This window comes from Dama dama, chromosome 30, assembly GCF_033118175.1.
Source record: "Dama dama isolate Ldn47 chromosome 30, ASM3311817v1, whole genome shotgun sequence".
Taxonomy (NCBI): domain Eukaryota; kingdom Metazoa; phylum Chordata; class Mammalia; order Artiodactyla; family Cervidae; genus Dama; species Dama dama.
This window is the reverse complement of record NC_083710.1, coordinates 80,747,781-80,764,962: the sequence shown is the minus strand read 5'-3', so window position 1 is coordinate 80,764,962 and position 17,182 is coordinate 80,747,781. Positions and strand designations below refer to the sequence as shown.

The 17,182-nt window shown below is 44.0% G+C and overlaps 1 protein-coding gene across 1 annotated transcript in view; it reads left to right on the top strand.

Moving 5' to 3' along the window:
• Nucleotides 1-17,182, top strand: part of NALCN (sodium leak channel, non-selective) — a 270,853-nt gene that overhangs the window by 200,557 nt on the left and 53,114 nt on the right. The window contains exons 19-20 of the mRNA XM_061133830.1: nucleotides 16,073-16,174; nucleotides 16,590-16,659. Coding sequence (XP_060989813.1) covers nucleotides 16,073-16,174; nucleotides 16,590-16,659 — 172 coding nt within the window. The remainder of the gene's footprint in view (nucleotides 1-16,072; nucleotides 16,175-16,589; nucleotides 16,660-17,182) is intronic.

Here is a 17,182-nt window from a genome sequence, read left to right as displayed (position 1 = left end):
CCAGTATCCTTGCCTGGAGAATCCCATGGACGGAGGAGCCTGGCGGGCTGCAGTCCACGGGGTCACGAAGAGTCAGACACGACTGAGCAACTGGGAGCACATGCATGCACACCTAAACATTGGAACCCAGAGGTGGAATGGCTGACAAGACGACCAGATAAATTCATAATAGGACGCCCTCTCCAAACGGTGCTAAAGAGAAGGAGTCTGTTTCTCTTCTACTCCACCTGCATTATTAAGAATAGTAAGGTTTTTGGCCACATTGCTGGGCAGGTGGGATCGTATTTCCTTGTTTAAAGTTTGGAGGAGGTGATCTTTAGGCTTCCCCAGGTCTATACACAGGTTACTGGACTTAGTATTGGGGGACTCTGCTCTCTATAACCTGCTCTCTATAACCTTGAGCAACTTACTTATCTGACCCCCATTTTTTCATCTGCCTTTGCAGTGTAGATTGCCCAAAAATGTCATCTGAATAATTAGCTGATGAAGCCAAGTGAAATGTAATATTTGCTACAAGGGAAACCCCAGTTCCCGGTCTTAATAATGACTCAGAAGGGGTAGGTCAGGGGTGGAATTCATAAGGTTTGGGGCTTGGGTTTCAGTGTTTTTTGTATGAAAGTCTGGTTAAGATTGGGCAAAATTCTTGATGTAAGGGTCTAGATCATTTTGCAGTGTGTACAACTATGGAATCAGTACGTTGTACCCAGAAACTAATGTAATGTTTTATATTAGTTGTCGTTTTAGTCGCTAAGTCATGTCCAACTCTTTTTGATCCCATGGACTGTAGCCCGCCAGGCTCCTCTGTCCATGGGATTTCCCAGGCAAGAATACTGGAGTGGGTTGCCATGTCGAACCCAAGTCTTCTGCATTGGAAGGTGGATTCTTTACCACTGAGCCACCAGGGAAACTCTATGCATCATTTACACCTCAATTAAAAAAAAAAAAAAGAGTTTAGTACTCTTCAGGATATACAGGTAACAAATACTATTACTCCATTACTGTTTGGAGGAGGGCAACACTCAGGGTCAGGAATGAGGAAGAGGTAACACACCTTCACGTGTCCACTGCCTTTAATGCCCTTTCCACCCTCTGTGGCTCAACAGTTCAGTCATCAGCTATTGAGATGGAGTTTGCATTTCTATTTTTTCACTTAGCTTCTTGATTCGGGAGTGATTTTGAGAAGAGGGAAAATAAATGGTGACTCTGAGCTGCCATCTTTACTCCAGAAATCTATCCTATTTTATGTCTTTTGAATTATTAAACTACCCGGTGGCTCAGATGGTAAAGAATCTGCCTGGGATGCAGGAGACTTGAGCTCAAATCCCCTGGGTCAGGAAGATCCCCTTGGAGAAGGGAATGGCTGCCCGCTCCAGTATTCTTGCCTGGAGAATCTCATGGACAGAGGAGCCTGGCGGGCTGCAGTCCATGGGGTCACAAAGAGTCAGACACAGCTGAGCAACTAACACTTTCACTTTCATGTATTACCTTTCAAAAACAAACATAACTGATTTTGAGTAACAGCATTCTTAAAATGTTTAGGATTGGTGGACCCAGCTGGGCAGGGTCTTGGCCAGAGTCTTAATGAGAACCAATTAGAACCAATCTGGACCAAATTAGAGTCTTAATGAGAACCAGTGAGAACCAGTCTGGACCGGTGTGTCCAGTGAATGACCTGTTTTCTAGAGAAAGAAAATGGTCCTTTAGTCTGTAGTTCAGATGAGTGGATTTTCAGAAAGTTCTTGAAGCTAACAATGAAATTACTTGTTTATTATGGCCTTAAATTCCTGGACATTCATTTTCCTGGAATGAATATTCAAGTCCTGTTGATGGAGGGGTCTTGGTTCTTAGTACTGATATTGAAGCTGTGGAATTACCAGGGTTCTCACTTCTCAGGGGACCCACATTTTCAAATATACATCCTCTGTTTGAAACAGGATCTGAGTTATTCTGGCAAAGAGCATGCTGTATCCCTCCCTATGAACAGGAAATTCAAGTCCACAAAGAAAAAATTCCTTCAGAGAGAGAGGCTGGAGTGTTGAACCAGTGGTGGGGTCACCAGTGATTTTGACATATTTTAGTCTTCATATAATTCTGCATAATCATCTTTCAGTCATATTTTTCTACTTACTATTTTTTCAAAATTAATGTGTGCTTTAAAAATTGAAATGAACTTCTGGGTATGTATGGGAACACTTTGATGAGAAACAAAAGTAGGGCATTTTAACAGAACTTGAGAATACTGTCAAAAGCGTAAATGCAGGTGATTCACTTGGCACTAATGGGCCAGCCTTACCTGGAGAGTCTTGTGAGAAAGAGGATGGCCCTAAATTATAAAATCCAAGGTTGCTATTAAATTCACTCTTGTTTTGACTTTGTCTGCACTGTTCAGCTCCACCAGAGAAAGCTTTCTTCAAAAGGCAGTGATCTTTATACCACATCAGATGAAATCAAAACACCAAGCAGTGTGCTTTCAAAAGCATCTCCCCCTCTCCTGAGATTTCTCTAATTCGAGCCCTGAAATTGAGCAAAAACGCATTATCCTTCCTGTGAGGCTGAATGCATCGAGAAATGTCAGAATAAAATAATTAAACATGTTCCATTACTTTAGAAAGTTTCCATCCTTTTGCAGTACACCATCAGTACCTCTCTAGCTGGGGATGGAGTCTTTAGAACCTCTCTGAGTGCTCAGTCAGGTATGATATTTGTGCTTTGATATTTGGATCTATGACATAATTTTCTTTTCCATACAGTGAATTAATACTTTTAATATATAGTTGAATGCTACTTACTCTTTAAAAACTAAATATATTTAATGACTTACTGGGTCAGTTTTTCTCATCTTTTTTTTCAAAGTTTATTCTCTAAATTGTTCCTACACTGAAGTAATGGACATTTTAATATAACAAAACAATATACCCAAATTGAGTAGTCTCTCTCTCTCTCTCTTTTTATATATTTATATATATGTGTGTGTGTATATACATTTTTTTTCAACCTTTTGGCCACACCACACAGCATATGGGATCTAAGTTCCCTGACCAGGGATCGAACCTTCACCCTCTGCATTTTGACCTCATAGGATTACCTGAGCATGTGTATCAAGTACTTACTCAGCAGCTCTGTAGCCAAACTAAGTAAGAATCCTGGCTTCATGACTTCATGGATGTCTGACATCGGGCAAGTTACTTAAGTCTCTGCACCTCTGTTTTCTCATCTCTTAAATGAGGTCTGTAAATTTATAGCCCCTGACTTATAGGAGAGGGTTAAACAAGTTGGTATCTGTAGGTGATTTTCCATTATTGGCAACAAATTAGGGGAGACCCATAGTTGCCCCTGAGGGACATGCAACTGACAGTCACCTTTCAAAGCTGATCCCCCAGGGCTTGCTGCAGAATGTCCACTGTGATCCAGCAGAGACCAGACCTGAGGAGCATAAAACGCTCTTGACACATCAGTGTACTCTTTTTCCACGTTGACCCCAAAGTTCTTGGTTACCCAGTTGAGAAACTTCCCCAGTGGCTCAGTCGGTAAAGAATCCACCTGAAATGCAGGAGATCTGGGTTCCATCCCTGGGTCAGGAAGATCCCCTGGAGAAGGGTATGACAACCTACTTCCATATTCTTGCCTGGGAAATCCTATGGACAGAGGAGCCTGGCAGGCTACAGTCCATTAGGTCACAAGAGTCATACATGACTTAGCGACCAAATTACTACCACCACCAAGCTTTGCTAGACTGGCTAACATCTTCAGGGTGTCATCAGATCATTTGTTTAATTCATTCGCTGGATGCTTACTGTTGGATATAGTTGTGAACTAACAACAGATTTCTCAGCCCAGGTTAGCATCCCCAATAGCTGATGGGAACTCCTGGACATGGAGAACTGTGATCTTTGTAATGCCCAAAAGGAGGCCGTGAAAGTCTCCATTCTGCTTGGATGGGCCAGGAAATAAAACAGTCCTATCTCAGAAGTGGGAAACTTACAGAGGCGTTGGCAGGAAGCCCAGTCAAACAAGTAGAGACCAGCATCCCGCAGAGAGGTTTCCGGGTGGCCGCAGGTGTTGGTAAAGTGGAACCTGATGGGCTTGGCAGCTGGAACAGTGATGGTGATCAGGATTTAATCGAGATCGTTGGTTCAGAGGGGCTGGTGCCCGGGGCTGGTCCCCAGGGCAGGGGAGCAGCCGAACAGAAGGTGTGACTGCCGTCATGGGCACCAAGAGCAGACCAGGGACCGCTGGGGCTGGGACACGCATGGCATCGTCTTCTGCAGGGCTTGTAATTCCTGCCTGGAACCTTCCATGTGCACATAGCGTTGGCACTCCATAACTTCAGGATGGTTGAGGGTTTAGCTGGAGTAGGTCCTTCCTGGGCCGTGGGCTCAGTGAGATATTTCTCTTGACCCGCTGGCATCTCTGAGGGTCTTGTTCTCCCAGCTCTCTCTCCCCCAGGGAGATAAATTGACATCTGGACTCTTCCCTAGGATGTGGGCATCTAAGTCTTATTCCTCTGGAAGGGGTGGCGAACCTGATATTGAACTGATGGAGGAGATGAGGGAATTTTCTAGAGGAAGAAATTGAAATTAAATCCCAAAGATTCCCTCCAAAGGCCACCTGTCCCACTTCGATAGCTGTGGGAAACAGGAAATTTGAGGAGAGGGCAGAGAGCCTCTTCATCCTCACTTTGCCTCGTCTTGTCTAGACTGGAGCTGCCAGTTTCTGAGCAGATTCTCGGGGAGTCTAAGAGCGCTTCGCGATGCAGAGCATGGATCTCTTATCCCCTCAGCTTTTCCCCATGGAACATGTTTTCCTTTTCAAATTATTGTTTCCTCTGTTAGCCCAGGAGTTCAGCACCTTCTGGTAAGGTCACAGGAGTTCAGTGCAGCTCCGTGCCCTGGGCACAGCTCACAGGGCATGCACAGCATCCCCAAGAGGATGCGAGGACTGGGCACATCCCAGAACCCGGGGCCAGACTTGCCGGAGCTCAGTGACATGTGCTTCAGCCCCTGAAGGGGGCTGGTGCGCCAGGAAGACCCGGCAGATGAGAGGAAGCAGGCTGAGACTGGTCAGTCTGCCGACACTGCGGCAAATTTTTATAACCATCATTAGCAAGAATAACCTGAAGTTTTAAGGAAAGAGAGTATAGGGCATTAGTGTACCCTTTATTAATTAAACTATTACTATATGATTTATTAAATAGATGTATTAATATATTAACTATGTTTAGAAATACATAGATTTTTAGTATGACTCTATTAGTATTGTCATTACACAGTAATCAAATATTTCATGTAAATATTAAATACTATTGTAAATATTTATCTGTGATTTTGTTAAGTCTGCCTAACCATTGGCTTTCCTTATGAAGATTTTCCTGGTACTTAAAAAACTTGTAGACTGGTTGGAAGACCACTTGGAAATATAGAGACTAGGTAAATGGGTGGAAATTAGCTGTATTCAGAGAACAGTAAACTAAGGCAATAAGATGTGTGGGAGACTTCCCTGGTGGTCCAGTAGTTAAGACTCCACACTTCCACTTCAGGGTCTTGAGTTCAATCCCTGGTAGGGGAATTTCTGCATACAATATGGTAAAGCCAAAGGAGTAGTCAACTTTAAAAAAAGGATCCGTGGGTGCATGCATTTGAATAAAACATAAAATAGTGAAAATTTCAAGGAGGCAAAATATAACTTAATTGAAACAAAATAATATATTCTTGTTTTGCTTGCTTTTAACAAATAAACTTCCTTTCCTTTAACTCTGAAAACTGTTTTCAGATATAATTAACGTATATATTAGTTTCAGGCATACAGCGTAGTGGTTCTAAGGGGTTTGCATATATTATGAAATGACCACCACGAAGAGGTCTAGTTAACATCCATCACCTCACAGAGTAAAATATTGTGTTCTAAAGATATTTTTCTAGGTAGTACCTGATTTGTGGTAATGAAAATATATTTCATTGACATAGTATATGATTTGTAGACTACTTGTAGATAAGCCCCCAGAGTGATTGTAATAATACCATGGATTAGGAGAACTACTGTTAAATTTTACCTAACAGATGTGGGAAGATATTTTTGACTAGGTTTTTCTGTTACTGTTTTATCATTGATGGGTAAAGTAGTAAGTAATAGAGGAAGATGCATATCTCTAGAAAAATCAGTTTGAATGGTTTATGCAACATTTGGCAGATGTTATTTTTGTTATTAAAAAGCTCAGCCTTTGCATAGCAGTTGACATTTTTCTGAGTCCTCAGCAGAGTTCACCACACAGTGAATGGTACGGGGTTTCAGACATTTTATTTGCTGAATTTCGATAGATGCACTAAAGGCATGGATTTCCCACAAGGTCATTTTCCTTCTCTCATGTGGTACCTGTGTACGGTAAGACTTAAGGCTTCTTTCATTTTTCAGTCTAAAACAATGAGGTTCTGGTTGTTGGTGTATTTATATGCCTGCGTGTGATAACATTTTCTTGAAAACACAAGAGCAGAAGGAACTGATTCTCTGTGGCTATTGAAGAACCGTCCTCAGGACTGGGCTGCCTCACGAAGGAGGCATACTACATATTCAGTGCGATATAAACTATAAACCTATAAACGCAGCTGTTCTCTCATTCCAGGAGGCCAGGAGAGAGGAACTCACCGTTAGCTTTAGCACTGTGGAGGCAGGTGAGAGTCCTTCCCAGGAAGCACTCACCTGTTCTCTTCCCAAGTCCTGCAGCCGTGGTTTTACGTCTTTACCCTGAAGGACTCTCTGTTCTTTCTTGATGTTGCTCTTGTTGAGTCCCTCAGTCGTGTCCGCCTGTTTGAGACCCCATGGACTGCAGCACGCCAGGCTTCCCTGTCCATCACCCTCTACCAGAGCTTGTTCAAACTCATGTCCATTGAGTCGGTGATACCATCCAACCACCTCATCCTCTGCCGCCCCCTTCTCCTCCTGCCCTCAATCTTTCCCAGAATCGGGGTCTTTTCCAGTAAGTCTCTTGATGTGACTATCTTACATTAACCACATCTGATAATACGTTACAAGGTGACCCTCAAATTCAACGTTCTGCAGTCACATTGCCCCTTTTAGATGGTGATGACATTTAATACCAGACACTTAATACCATGTAATCTCTAGCTTCTCTATAATGGATGAAAATAATTTGAAGACTCACAGGCCTCTGTCTTTCATTATAGAACGTACAGACTTTTCCCATCCCGTGTTCGGGAACATTAAGAAAGAAGATGTGGAGACAGCGAAGAAAGAAACCAAGGACCCCCTGCTACTGTTGCTATAAACAACTCATGGTGTTTAAAGGCTAATAAAGCCCCAAGATCTCTCTTAGAAACATCATCTTTGGGCCAGTCTTAAAATATTTTAGATGGAGACATGTCAAGAAAAATAGAGACAATTTCCTAAGACACAATTCTCTCCCCTAGACCTCTATAAAAGATTTTATATAAATATATGGCTGTCATATAAGGGGTAATTGAAATTCCACAGCACAAAGGCAAGGCAGAGAGCGGGGCGGGGGGGTGGGGGGGGCGAGTCAATCTTTCATATTTTTTTTTCAAAGGCTTGGCAAGAAACCAGGGGTAATATTTTTGCAACTGGGAGTGCATGTTTGCTGAAGAATATTCCCACGTTTGAGTCATCATCAGGGGTCCTAGTCTTGTTTTACTTTCAAAGGTAGAGAGGGCGGAACATTAACCCCAGCTGGGAGAAGGAGCATGCCCCACTGTCCTTCTCCTCCAGGGAGCAGGGATAAAGGGATTACAAATGCCTGCATAATGGAGAATTTCCTCACTCAGACAAGACAAAAGGCTTCATTATTTTTCACCAGACCCTTGAAGCCTTGTGCCTTCCAGTTCCAGAAGCCAGGCAAGCTAACCAAGTGGTTTTTTGTTGTTTTTTGTTTTTTTAATTTTATTTTAAGCCCACACAGTGGAGTTTCTAAGAACCCAGGTTTCAAGTACTTGCCATTATGAAGGGATAAAGGAAAGATATTGAAGACCTTCATGTCACAACTCTTAGGGGTCCCCCTGCCCCGGCCCGGACGAGCCAGACCGTCCCTGAAGATCACACTGTGTGTCTTCAACACCTGCACATTGTCTTCCTTCCATGAGACCAGAAGGCATCTAAATCCTTGTGAAAAATTTAAAGCAGCAAAATAGAATTGAAATGAATCTTCGAGTAGTTTTCCTTCAGACTAGGTTTTTGTCCTGAGTAACTTGAACAATGAATGCATCTTATTTCTTGTTGGTGGAGTAACAGTCTCAAATTCCTCCCTTATTTACTATTTTGACTTGGCCATAGATTGCTCTAAGACACAGTATACAGTGACACTTGTTCCCAGTGATGGTTTGCAAGTTTCTCTTAATAACTTTCTCATAGAATATAGATAAAGATTTATAAGCTTTCTACTTGCAAGGAATGCTGTCTGATTTTTTTATTACCATCTCAGGGTCTCCTCTATTATAGACATGCAGTGTGTTTCTTGCTTGCTGTAATATTCAAGTGAAAGTGAAGTTGCTCAGTCATGTCTGACTCTTTGTGACCCTATGGGCTGTAGCCTACCAGGCTCCTCTGTCCATGGGATTTTCCAGGCAACAGTATTGGAGTGGATTGCCATTTCCTTCTCCAGGGGATCTTCCCAATCCAGGGATCAAACCTGGGTCTCCCGCATTGCAGGCAGACCCTTTACCGTCTGAGCTACCAAGGAAGCCCAATGAATTTTTTTAAAAAGTAAAAATAAATGAATAAAAAGTAAATTAAAAGCTAGTAATATTCTAACTTGAGATCAAATTAAGATTGAGATCAAATTTAGATTATTTAACATCCCCTTTCAAAAGCAGTTCAAACGCATGCTGTTTTGTTTGTGATTATTGCCATGCTTTGTGAGCATAAAGGTATCAAAAAAGAAATGAAAATATTTGATCTTCGCAGATGTCAAGGTTCGTTCATTTAACAAATGTTTATTGAGCACTTACTGTCTACAAGGTGAGTAATTGGTGACCAGCCGGGGTTTCTTGGAGCTCTTTGGAGCCCGGCATGTGTGAGGATCTGCAGGACCACAGAGAGCAATGTGGAAAGTGAGGTCCCTGCTGGTGAAAGATGGGACCCAGAGGGGCTGTCAGAGGCAGACCTACAGGACTTTGCAAGTCAAGCTGAGCTTTAGGTCTTCATTTTTCTCTGAAGAGCAATAAGATGTTGAGGATTTTAAGGCAGTGATGATAACGGTGTTCATTACCTATTGCTGTGTTGCAAACTACTCCACAACTTAGTGATTTAAACTACACATGGATAACCTCCCAACTTTGGTCAAGAAGCTGGGCATGTGTTGCTTTCTGCCATGTATCAGCATGAATCAGTCACAGGTATATGTATGTCTCCTTCCTCTTGAAACCAATACAGTATTGTAAAGCAATCATCCTTCAATTAAAAATAAATTTTTTAAAAAAGGTGGGCATGGCTTCACGGGGTCTCTGGCTCTGGGTCTCTCACAAAGCTCAGGCGTTTTGAGGGGAATGGGAAGAACCCCCTTCCTAGCTCGGTTGCACGGTTGTTAAGAGGCTCGTGGGCCTCCTGGGCTGTTGGTGGGAGCCCCCCATCTCTTAGGAAGGGGGTCTCTCCTTAGAGCAGCTCCCAGCATGCCGCCTTCTTCCTCGAGCAAGTGAGAGACTGCAGAAGGTGGAACCACAGTGTCTGGTGACCTCTTCCATCCCTTCTGCCTTCTCTCTGTTAAAAACAAGTCTCTTGAGTCCTGCCTACACTCAAGGGGCCACACAAAGGCAGGGAAACCAGTCTAACCCACAGTGCAGTCTGGTTGCTCCCACTCAGAAGCCAATAAGAGGGCGTGCGTGTGTGTTCAGTCGTGTCTGACTTTGCGACCCCATGAACTGTAGACAACCAGGCTCTCTGTCCATGGACTTTCCCAGGCAAGAATCCTGGAGTGGGTTGCCACCTTCATCTCCAGGGAGTCTTCCCAACCCAGGGATCAAACCTGCGTCTCCTGAGTCTCCTGAATTGGCAGACGGGTTCTTTATCACTGAGCCACCTGGGAAGGTAATACAGAGGGCAGGTTGGTGGAAAGGAAAGTTTGTTTTATTTTGAATGCTAGCAGCTGGGTAGGGGGTGGGTGTGGATTCTGTCCAAAGGCTGACTCCCCCCCAGCCCCAACAGTCCAGGGGCAAGAGCTTCTATAGACAGAGGGAGGGGGCTCTATTCAGCATGCCCTGACGGGCATCCTGAAGCTGGTCATCGGTGGTCTGAGCAGCGTCATGTTGATTGGTTTAAGTAGTTAATCTTCAGTTCTAGGATTGATTTGTTTGCATTTCTTGAGGCCAGTTCTCAGAATTGTAGCAGCTTTTGGACACAACTTAGCAACTGAGAATGCACGCGCTCAGATCGTGGCTACAGCCTGGTCATCATGTCGTTGACTCCTCCACCTCGTGGGGCTTCAGTATCTATGAGACAGCTCATAGGATAGGGCTCAGAATATCATCTACAGCCATTGAAAGTGAAAGTGGAAGTCGCTCAGTCATGTCCGACTCTTCGCGACCCCATGGACTTTACAGTCCATGGAATTCTCCAGGCCAGAATACTGGAATAGGTGGCCTTTCCCTTCTCCAGGGGATCTTCCCAACCCAGGGATGGAACCCGGGTCTCCCGCATGGCAGGCGGATTCTTTACTACTGAGCCACCAGGGAAGCCCAGCCACTGAGAAGGAACTAAAGGCCCTTGACTATGCCTAATGATAAACTATTCTTATTTGGTCCCTTGGACTGTTTTCCTTTGTCGCTGCATGTTCTCACTTCTCTGATTAAGCTTCTTCCTTGGCTAAAGTTTTTCCGCAGACAGTAGACAGGTGGCGGATGGGGGTGGGGAGGGCCACAGGGTCCTTCTCCGTATCACCAGGAGGTAGGGACCACCGTCACACCACGGATGGTCACTTCAGAGATCACTTTCCCTGGGATAATGATACATTTGTGGAGACCAGTTAAGAGGCTGCAACTCTGGTCCAGAACATCACCATTCACAGTCAGAACAGAAAAGACTTACTGTCCAACATGGATGTCCATCAGACTTACTGTCCTCTGCCTCCACCCTCTATTGAATGTTTCAGCATCAACCACAACATAGGACAAGACAGAAGAGTCGGTAATGGAAACTGAAATTTAAATCGAGCTTCAGTGTTCACAAAGCACTTGCACATTCATAACCTTGCTCGGTCCTTCCCTCTCCCTATGAAGTCAGTATTCTCGTCCCCACATTTTACACGTATGGCACCGAGGCTCAGAGAAGACACATCCCTTGCCTGAGGCCCCATAGCTTGTAAAAGCTGAGGTCAGACGTGTTTGATTCTAAACGGTGTGTTTTTGCAAATCATTTTCTCCGTTAAGTCTCCAGGCAAAGGCAGAACTTTGAAGCCCCACTGTACTGCTGGGTGGATTTGCTACTCTGAACCTGAGACTAGCAAGTTCTAGATCCTGCCTCCCCCGCTACACACACGTGTGCACACACACACGCGTGCACACACACACACACATATACTCACCTCTACTCTCTGTACACCCCTACCTCTCCCTGTCTTCCATCAGTCCCTTCACGTGCCAGGAACTTCGCTTCTAGGAATATGAGTTTGAGTGCGAAAATGGGCTGTGAAAAATGCACAGTTTAGTAAGGGAAGTAACTAATGGTGACCAAATGCCATAAGCGTTAAACAAGCTTGGTTAACAACATGGCTACAGGAACATGGAACATCAAATGTCATCCTTTCGTACTTTCACCTCGGTGAAATATTTATTTCTCACTTGATGTTACTTATCGGAACCAATTTATATCAAAGTTTGCATTTATATGGCACTCATGTCAAAACTCAATTTGATAGTTCATAGTTTGGGTGACAGTCCACGCTTGCACATAATAAAATTGTATTTCTTTTTAAAGATAGTAAAGCAAACTTTTACCATACTTTTGGGTGGACCTTGGCCCATTGCATTAGAAGCTCTGTAACCTCTCAGTACCCAGATTGTGCCAGTGCCACAATTGTGGCAGTGACTTTTCTACCACGCTTAAATAACAAAATATTTTATGTGTATCAGAGACGGTGACATTGGCTTATGTGTGAAGTTGTTGTATTTATGCAGAAACATCCTAATGCTGCATCTTTGCTCCACCTGCTCCAAAGCCCAGGTGTCCTCAGGGCATCCTTCCCCACGCCCTTTCTCCCAGCAGCCCCCCTCTTCCCCCAAATCCATAGCCTTCTATCTCAGTTTCTTGCGTCATGCACAGAGGGCCTGGTTTGAGCATCTAGTCGCCTTGTATTGGGTTGGCCAAAAAGTTCGTTCTGTTTTGTGGAAAAATTGGAATGACGTTTTTGGCCAACTCAGTATAAGATTTTTCCCATATATTTTCAGTTTTTATATGCTTTTTACTTATTTATTTCTGTCTGTGTTGGGTCTTCTTGCTGCCCGGGCCTTCTCTAGTTGCAGCGAGTGGGGCTGCTCTTGTTCTCACTGGAGTGGCTTCTCTTGCTTTGAAGCACAGGCTCCAGGGCACGGACTTCAGTAGTTGCAGCTCCCAGGCTCTAGAATGCAGGTTCAGTAGTTGTGACTGTAACCGCCCTCACGGGCCCCACAGGCAGACAATGACCACTGGGCTGAGACAAGCATGCTCTGACTGTCCATGGGGTTTTCCAGGCAAGAATAGTGGACTGGGTTCCCAGTCCCTTCTCCAGGGGATCTTCCTGATCCAGGGATCGAACCCACCTCTCCTGCATCTCTTGCATTGTCAGGCAGATTGTTTACCGCTGCACCACCTGGGAAGTCCAAAAAAATTTGCCTTCACCCAATTTACTTTGACCACCTGATGCAAAGAACTGACTCACTGGAAAAGACCCTGATGCTGGGAAAGAATGAAGGCAGGAGGAGAAGGGGACGACGGAGGATGAGATGGTTGGATGGCATCACTGACTCATTGAACATGAGTTTGAGCAAGCTCCGGGAGTTGGTGATGGACAGGGAAGCCTGGCGTGCTGCAGTCCATGGGGTCACAGAGAGTCGGACATGACTGAGCAACAGAACTGAACTGAATTTGCTATGATTATGGCCCTCAGTTTTCAGTAAAGAAACCCTAGACTTTCTCTTTAGAGTTTCCTAGTTCAAAAGACGCTGGACCTCCTCGAGGGAAAGAACAAGATTTCAGAACATTTGGTCTGAGAAAAGACTCCAGAAGAGGACTGACTGCTGGATGGAGGTGGAGGCTGTTGACCTTCGTTTTGGTACTAGAGGTGGGAGTGGGATGCTGGGGTGTGACGTTGGCAGATGATGGTCTGAAATGCCAAAGGGGACCATTATCACCAAGACACAAGGGCCCCATCTGCCTGATTTCACTCTCCTTGGATCTTGTAGCTCCAGGGAAGGAGGAGGAACATCTGGCAGTATCTGGCAGGGGCCTCTCGCCCAGCAACCGGAAACCACAGAGGCTGATGCTCTGAAGTTCCTTGTTACACATTTTAAGTGATCCAGAGTTATAGAGCGTTCTCTTCTTTGTCTTTCCATCAGTATCTAGTTTGAAATTCTTCCGGCTAACACTGTTTATAACACAGAAGGAAGTGTAGGAAAAGGACATTAAAGCAAATGGTTTTATATGTTACATTTAAGTGGCTGTCTTAGTCTGAATAAGCGCAGGTTTTCTGATTGCAGGCTAGAGCTGAAAACCAGCCCCGTGACCCCTACCCCAGATGAGTGAATCACAGAGAAGCGGAAGATTCATATATGCACTGCAAAGCCGCATGTCACACGCACGACTCAAACGCCAGCCTTTTGGGTATAATTTTCTGAATTCTCTAGATCCAGCAGGAAAGAGAGAGCTGGTCATCAGCCAGAGAGGAAAAGGGGAGTTGCTTTCTCCCTACCACTTCAGCCATGCTGTTGGAGGGGATGGAGGAGGAGATGTCCTGAGGGGAGGGATTGTCTCCATGGAGACCTGCCTGTCCTGTTCAGTCAGAGGAGGGGGTCTCCGCTGTGGTCCTGAGTCCTCTCCAGCAAGGATGCCCAGGCATCTTCAGACTGGGCTACTGGGCAGGTACCGGAAGTTTTCTTTTTTGTAATCACAGGCGTCTTAAAGTCAGTTACATTCTACGTATTTCAAACATCAAGGACACCCAACTCAGAAGAGTATTTTATCATCAAGTTGTATGTGTTATGTATTTAAGGCCTATAGGTCTCAGCCGCTTTAGAGGAGTCTTGGGATGAAAAGTAAAAGTTAACTTAGAACGTGGTTGAAGATTGAGTCTTGACAGTTTACACAAATGGCAGGGTTCTGTATATGCCAGAATAACACTGTTCTCCAAGTAGATTTTTTTCAGAATGCTGTCATGATTTTCAGGCCTTTGTCCAAAAAAATAATTCTTAATATACATAATATGAGATCATCCGATACCTTTGTCAACTCAGCTGAACTTACAAATGCATCTTCCTCTTGACCTCATTCCAGTCCTGGAAATAACCACATGTGTGTGCTAAGTTGCTTTAGTCGTGTCCAACTCTTTGCGACCCTCTGGACTGTAGCCTGCCAGGTTCCTCTGTCCATGGGATTCTCCAGGAAAGAATACTGGAGTGGGTTGCCATGCCCTCCTCCAGGGGATCTTCCCAAGCCAAGGATCGAACCCAAGTCCCTTATGTCTCCTGCATTGGCAGATGGGTTCTTTACCACCAGTACCACCTGGGAAACCCAGAAATAAGCATCGTCTCTATATATCACTGCCATAAATCTTTACTCTTCAATAAAATTTAAATTCTATCTCAAAGTGGTCTATGTAATTCATTAAGCTAAGAAGAGTGATCGGGGGCCTTTTTTCCTGTAATGCATTTACATTCATTGCATGTGTATTGCTTCTCATAGGTATTCATCACAATTACCTTCGCTGGCATCAAAAATGTCTTTTAAGTACTTGAAAATACACATGTTATCATAAAAAATGCTGTTTTAAGTATGCTGGATAGACATAGGTCTTTTTCTTGAAGATCTTAACTCCAGGACAGACGGTAATGATGTGATTCAAAGCATATCTGGAAATGCACTTTAGGAACCATAAATCAGACTGTGTTCTAGAAAGCAGTGCCAGAAGTCCGTGGGTTCTGGTTTGAATCCCTGTGGCGTCATAAGATTTGCCTGTTACAAAATTGCTGCATTTTAAGTCTATGAGTTTTCTTCAAGATCAAGGTCTTTTCCTTGCTTCTGGGGTGATGAAACTAAGCCCAAAGGTCACTCAACTCATTGATGACAGTGTCACTTTGGAACACAGGTCTCTTAACCCTGGAATTATTTTCTTTCCACTCTACTACTATATCAAGGGACTTCTTGTCTTTTCCAGTTGGACAGAGCTTCCTGGAGAAGCAATGTTTTCTCTCAGAATCATTACCTCACAGGTGTTATCCCCCAATTGTCTTCACTCATTAGCAAATCTGAAATTAACACAAGCCTGGTTATAGTTTAAAGAGAACATGTTTTTAAAAGCCTTCAGAGTTTTATGACTGCAAAGAAAGTGGTCACCTGTAAGCCACAGGCTTTAAGCTAACGTTTCTCTAGGTATTAATTCCAGTTTTAATTACTGTCCTTTCCATTACTTTTTTGCCTCTAACTTTTCACTTTCTTCTTTTCCTAGCATTCTGCAAAATCTCCTCGAAACATATATTCCATCAGCCCAGGAACCTGGGTTGGACAAGTCTTTCCCTAAGGGCTTTCATTAGAAACCTCCCTGTCTAAATTGAAAACCAACATCCAGGGTACCCAGGGGTAGGCTGGCCCTGCTGCTTACAGAATCTCAATAGAGGCTCTCCTATTTGGGGGAGCAAGGAGTCTATTTCTTTTTCAGCACTTTCTTGTGGTTATGACCATTCTGTTTTGAAAGTGCTCTTGACACAGAACCTAAAGCTCATTTACCTTTTTGACGATGTGTCGTGTGCCATATTTTGTCTTATCATTGGTGTTTCCTTAAAAATAAGAGGGGTAATGAGCAGCTATGCATTATTCATCCCAAGTGTATGAATCAAGCATTTATCTGGGGCTCCTTTTTTTTCTCTAGAGCTTGCACTCGACAGCGCATGCTGAGCGGATCATTTGAGGGGCAGCCTGCAAAGGAAAGGTCAATTCTTAGCGTGCAACACCACATCCGCCAAGAGCGCAGGTAAATAACGGAGATGAGGCTGCAGACAAACCAAGGACCGGAGTTCTGTGGGAAGCATCTCCTGTGCAGAGCTCTGGTCAGAAGGCAGGCGCGGGTGGAGAACTGAGTTCTGTTTGTTGACGACAACAGCCATGAAACTCACAATCAGATTCAAAGACTCAGAAAATATTTCAAAAACCTCTTCCTTGATGATGACCACACTGTCACTTTTAAGATCAGAAGGAAAAATTCTGAATTTTGTTCAGTGGGATCAAAGGCAGGTGGTTAGACCTGAAACTTTTGCTCTACAAAGAAATAGTAAACATGCATGAGTGATGCTATCAGGGCTTTTTTTTTTTTTTTTTATAATATTCATTGCTTAAAAGTCCACATTTGGTCTGAAGATGTATTGATCAGTTGGTTGTGATTGTTTTAGGTCATTAAGACACGGATCAAACAGCCAAAGGATCAGCAGGGGGAAATCTCTTGAAACTCTGACTCAAGATGTAAGTTCTAAACACTTTGGATTTGGAAAGCTTGATTGTGAAAATATCTTTAATGATTGCTTAGACAATTCCAGCCCTTGGTTTCTTCTGTCACATTGTCATGTCTCCTTAAGACTTCATGCTGGAAGGAATCAGGAAACTCAGCAAGCAAATTAAATGGCCAGGTACAGAAAAGTGACCGCTAACTGTACAATACCTTGGCCGCCTGATGCGAAGGGCTGACTCATTGGAAAAGGCCCTGATGCTGGGAAAGATTGAAGGCAGGAGGAGAGGGGACGACAGAGGATGAGATGGTTGGATGGCATCACCGACTCATTGGACATGAGTTTGAGCAACTCAAGGGGTTGGTGATAGACAGGGAAGCCTGGCGTGCTGCAGTTCATGGGGTCGCAAAGAGTTGGACATGACTGAGCGACTGAACTGACTGAACAGTAGAAAATTCCAGACATCCTACAATACATATATCTTTGTTAGATTGTTTTGTTGTCTAGTCCCTGAGTTGTGTCTGACTCTTTGCGACCCC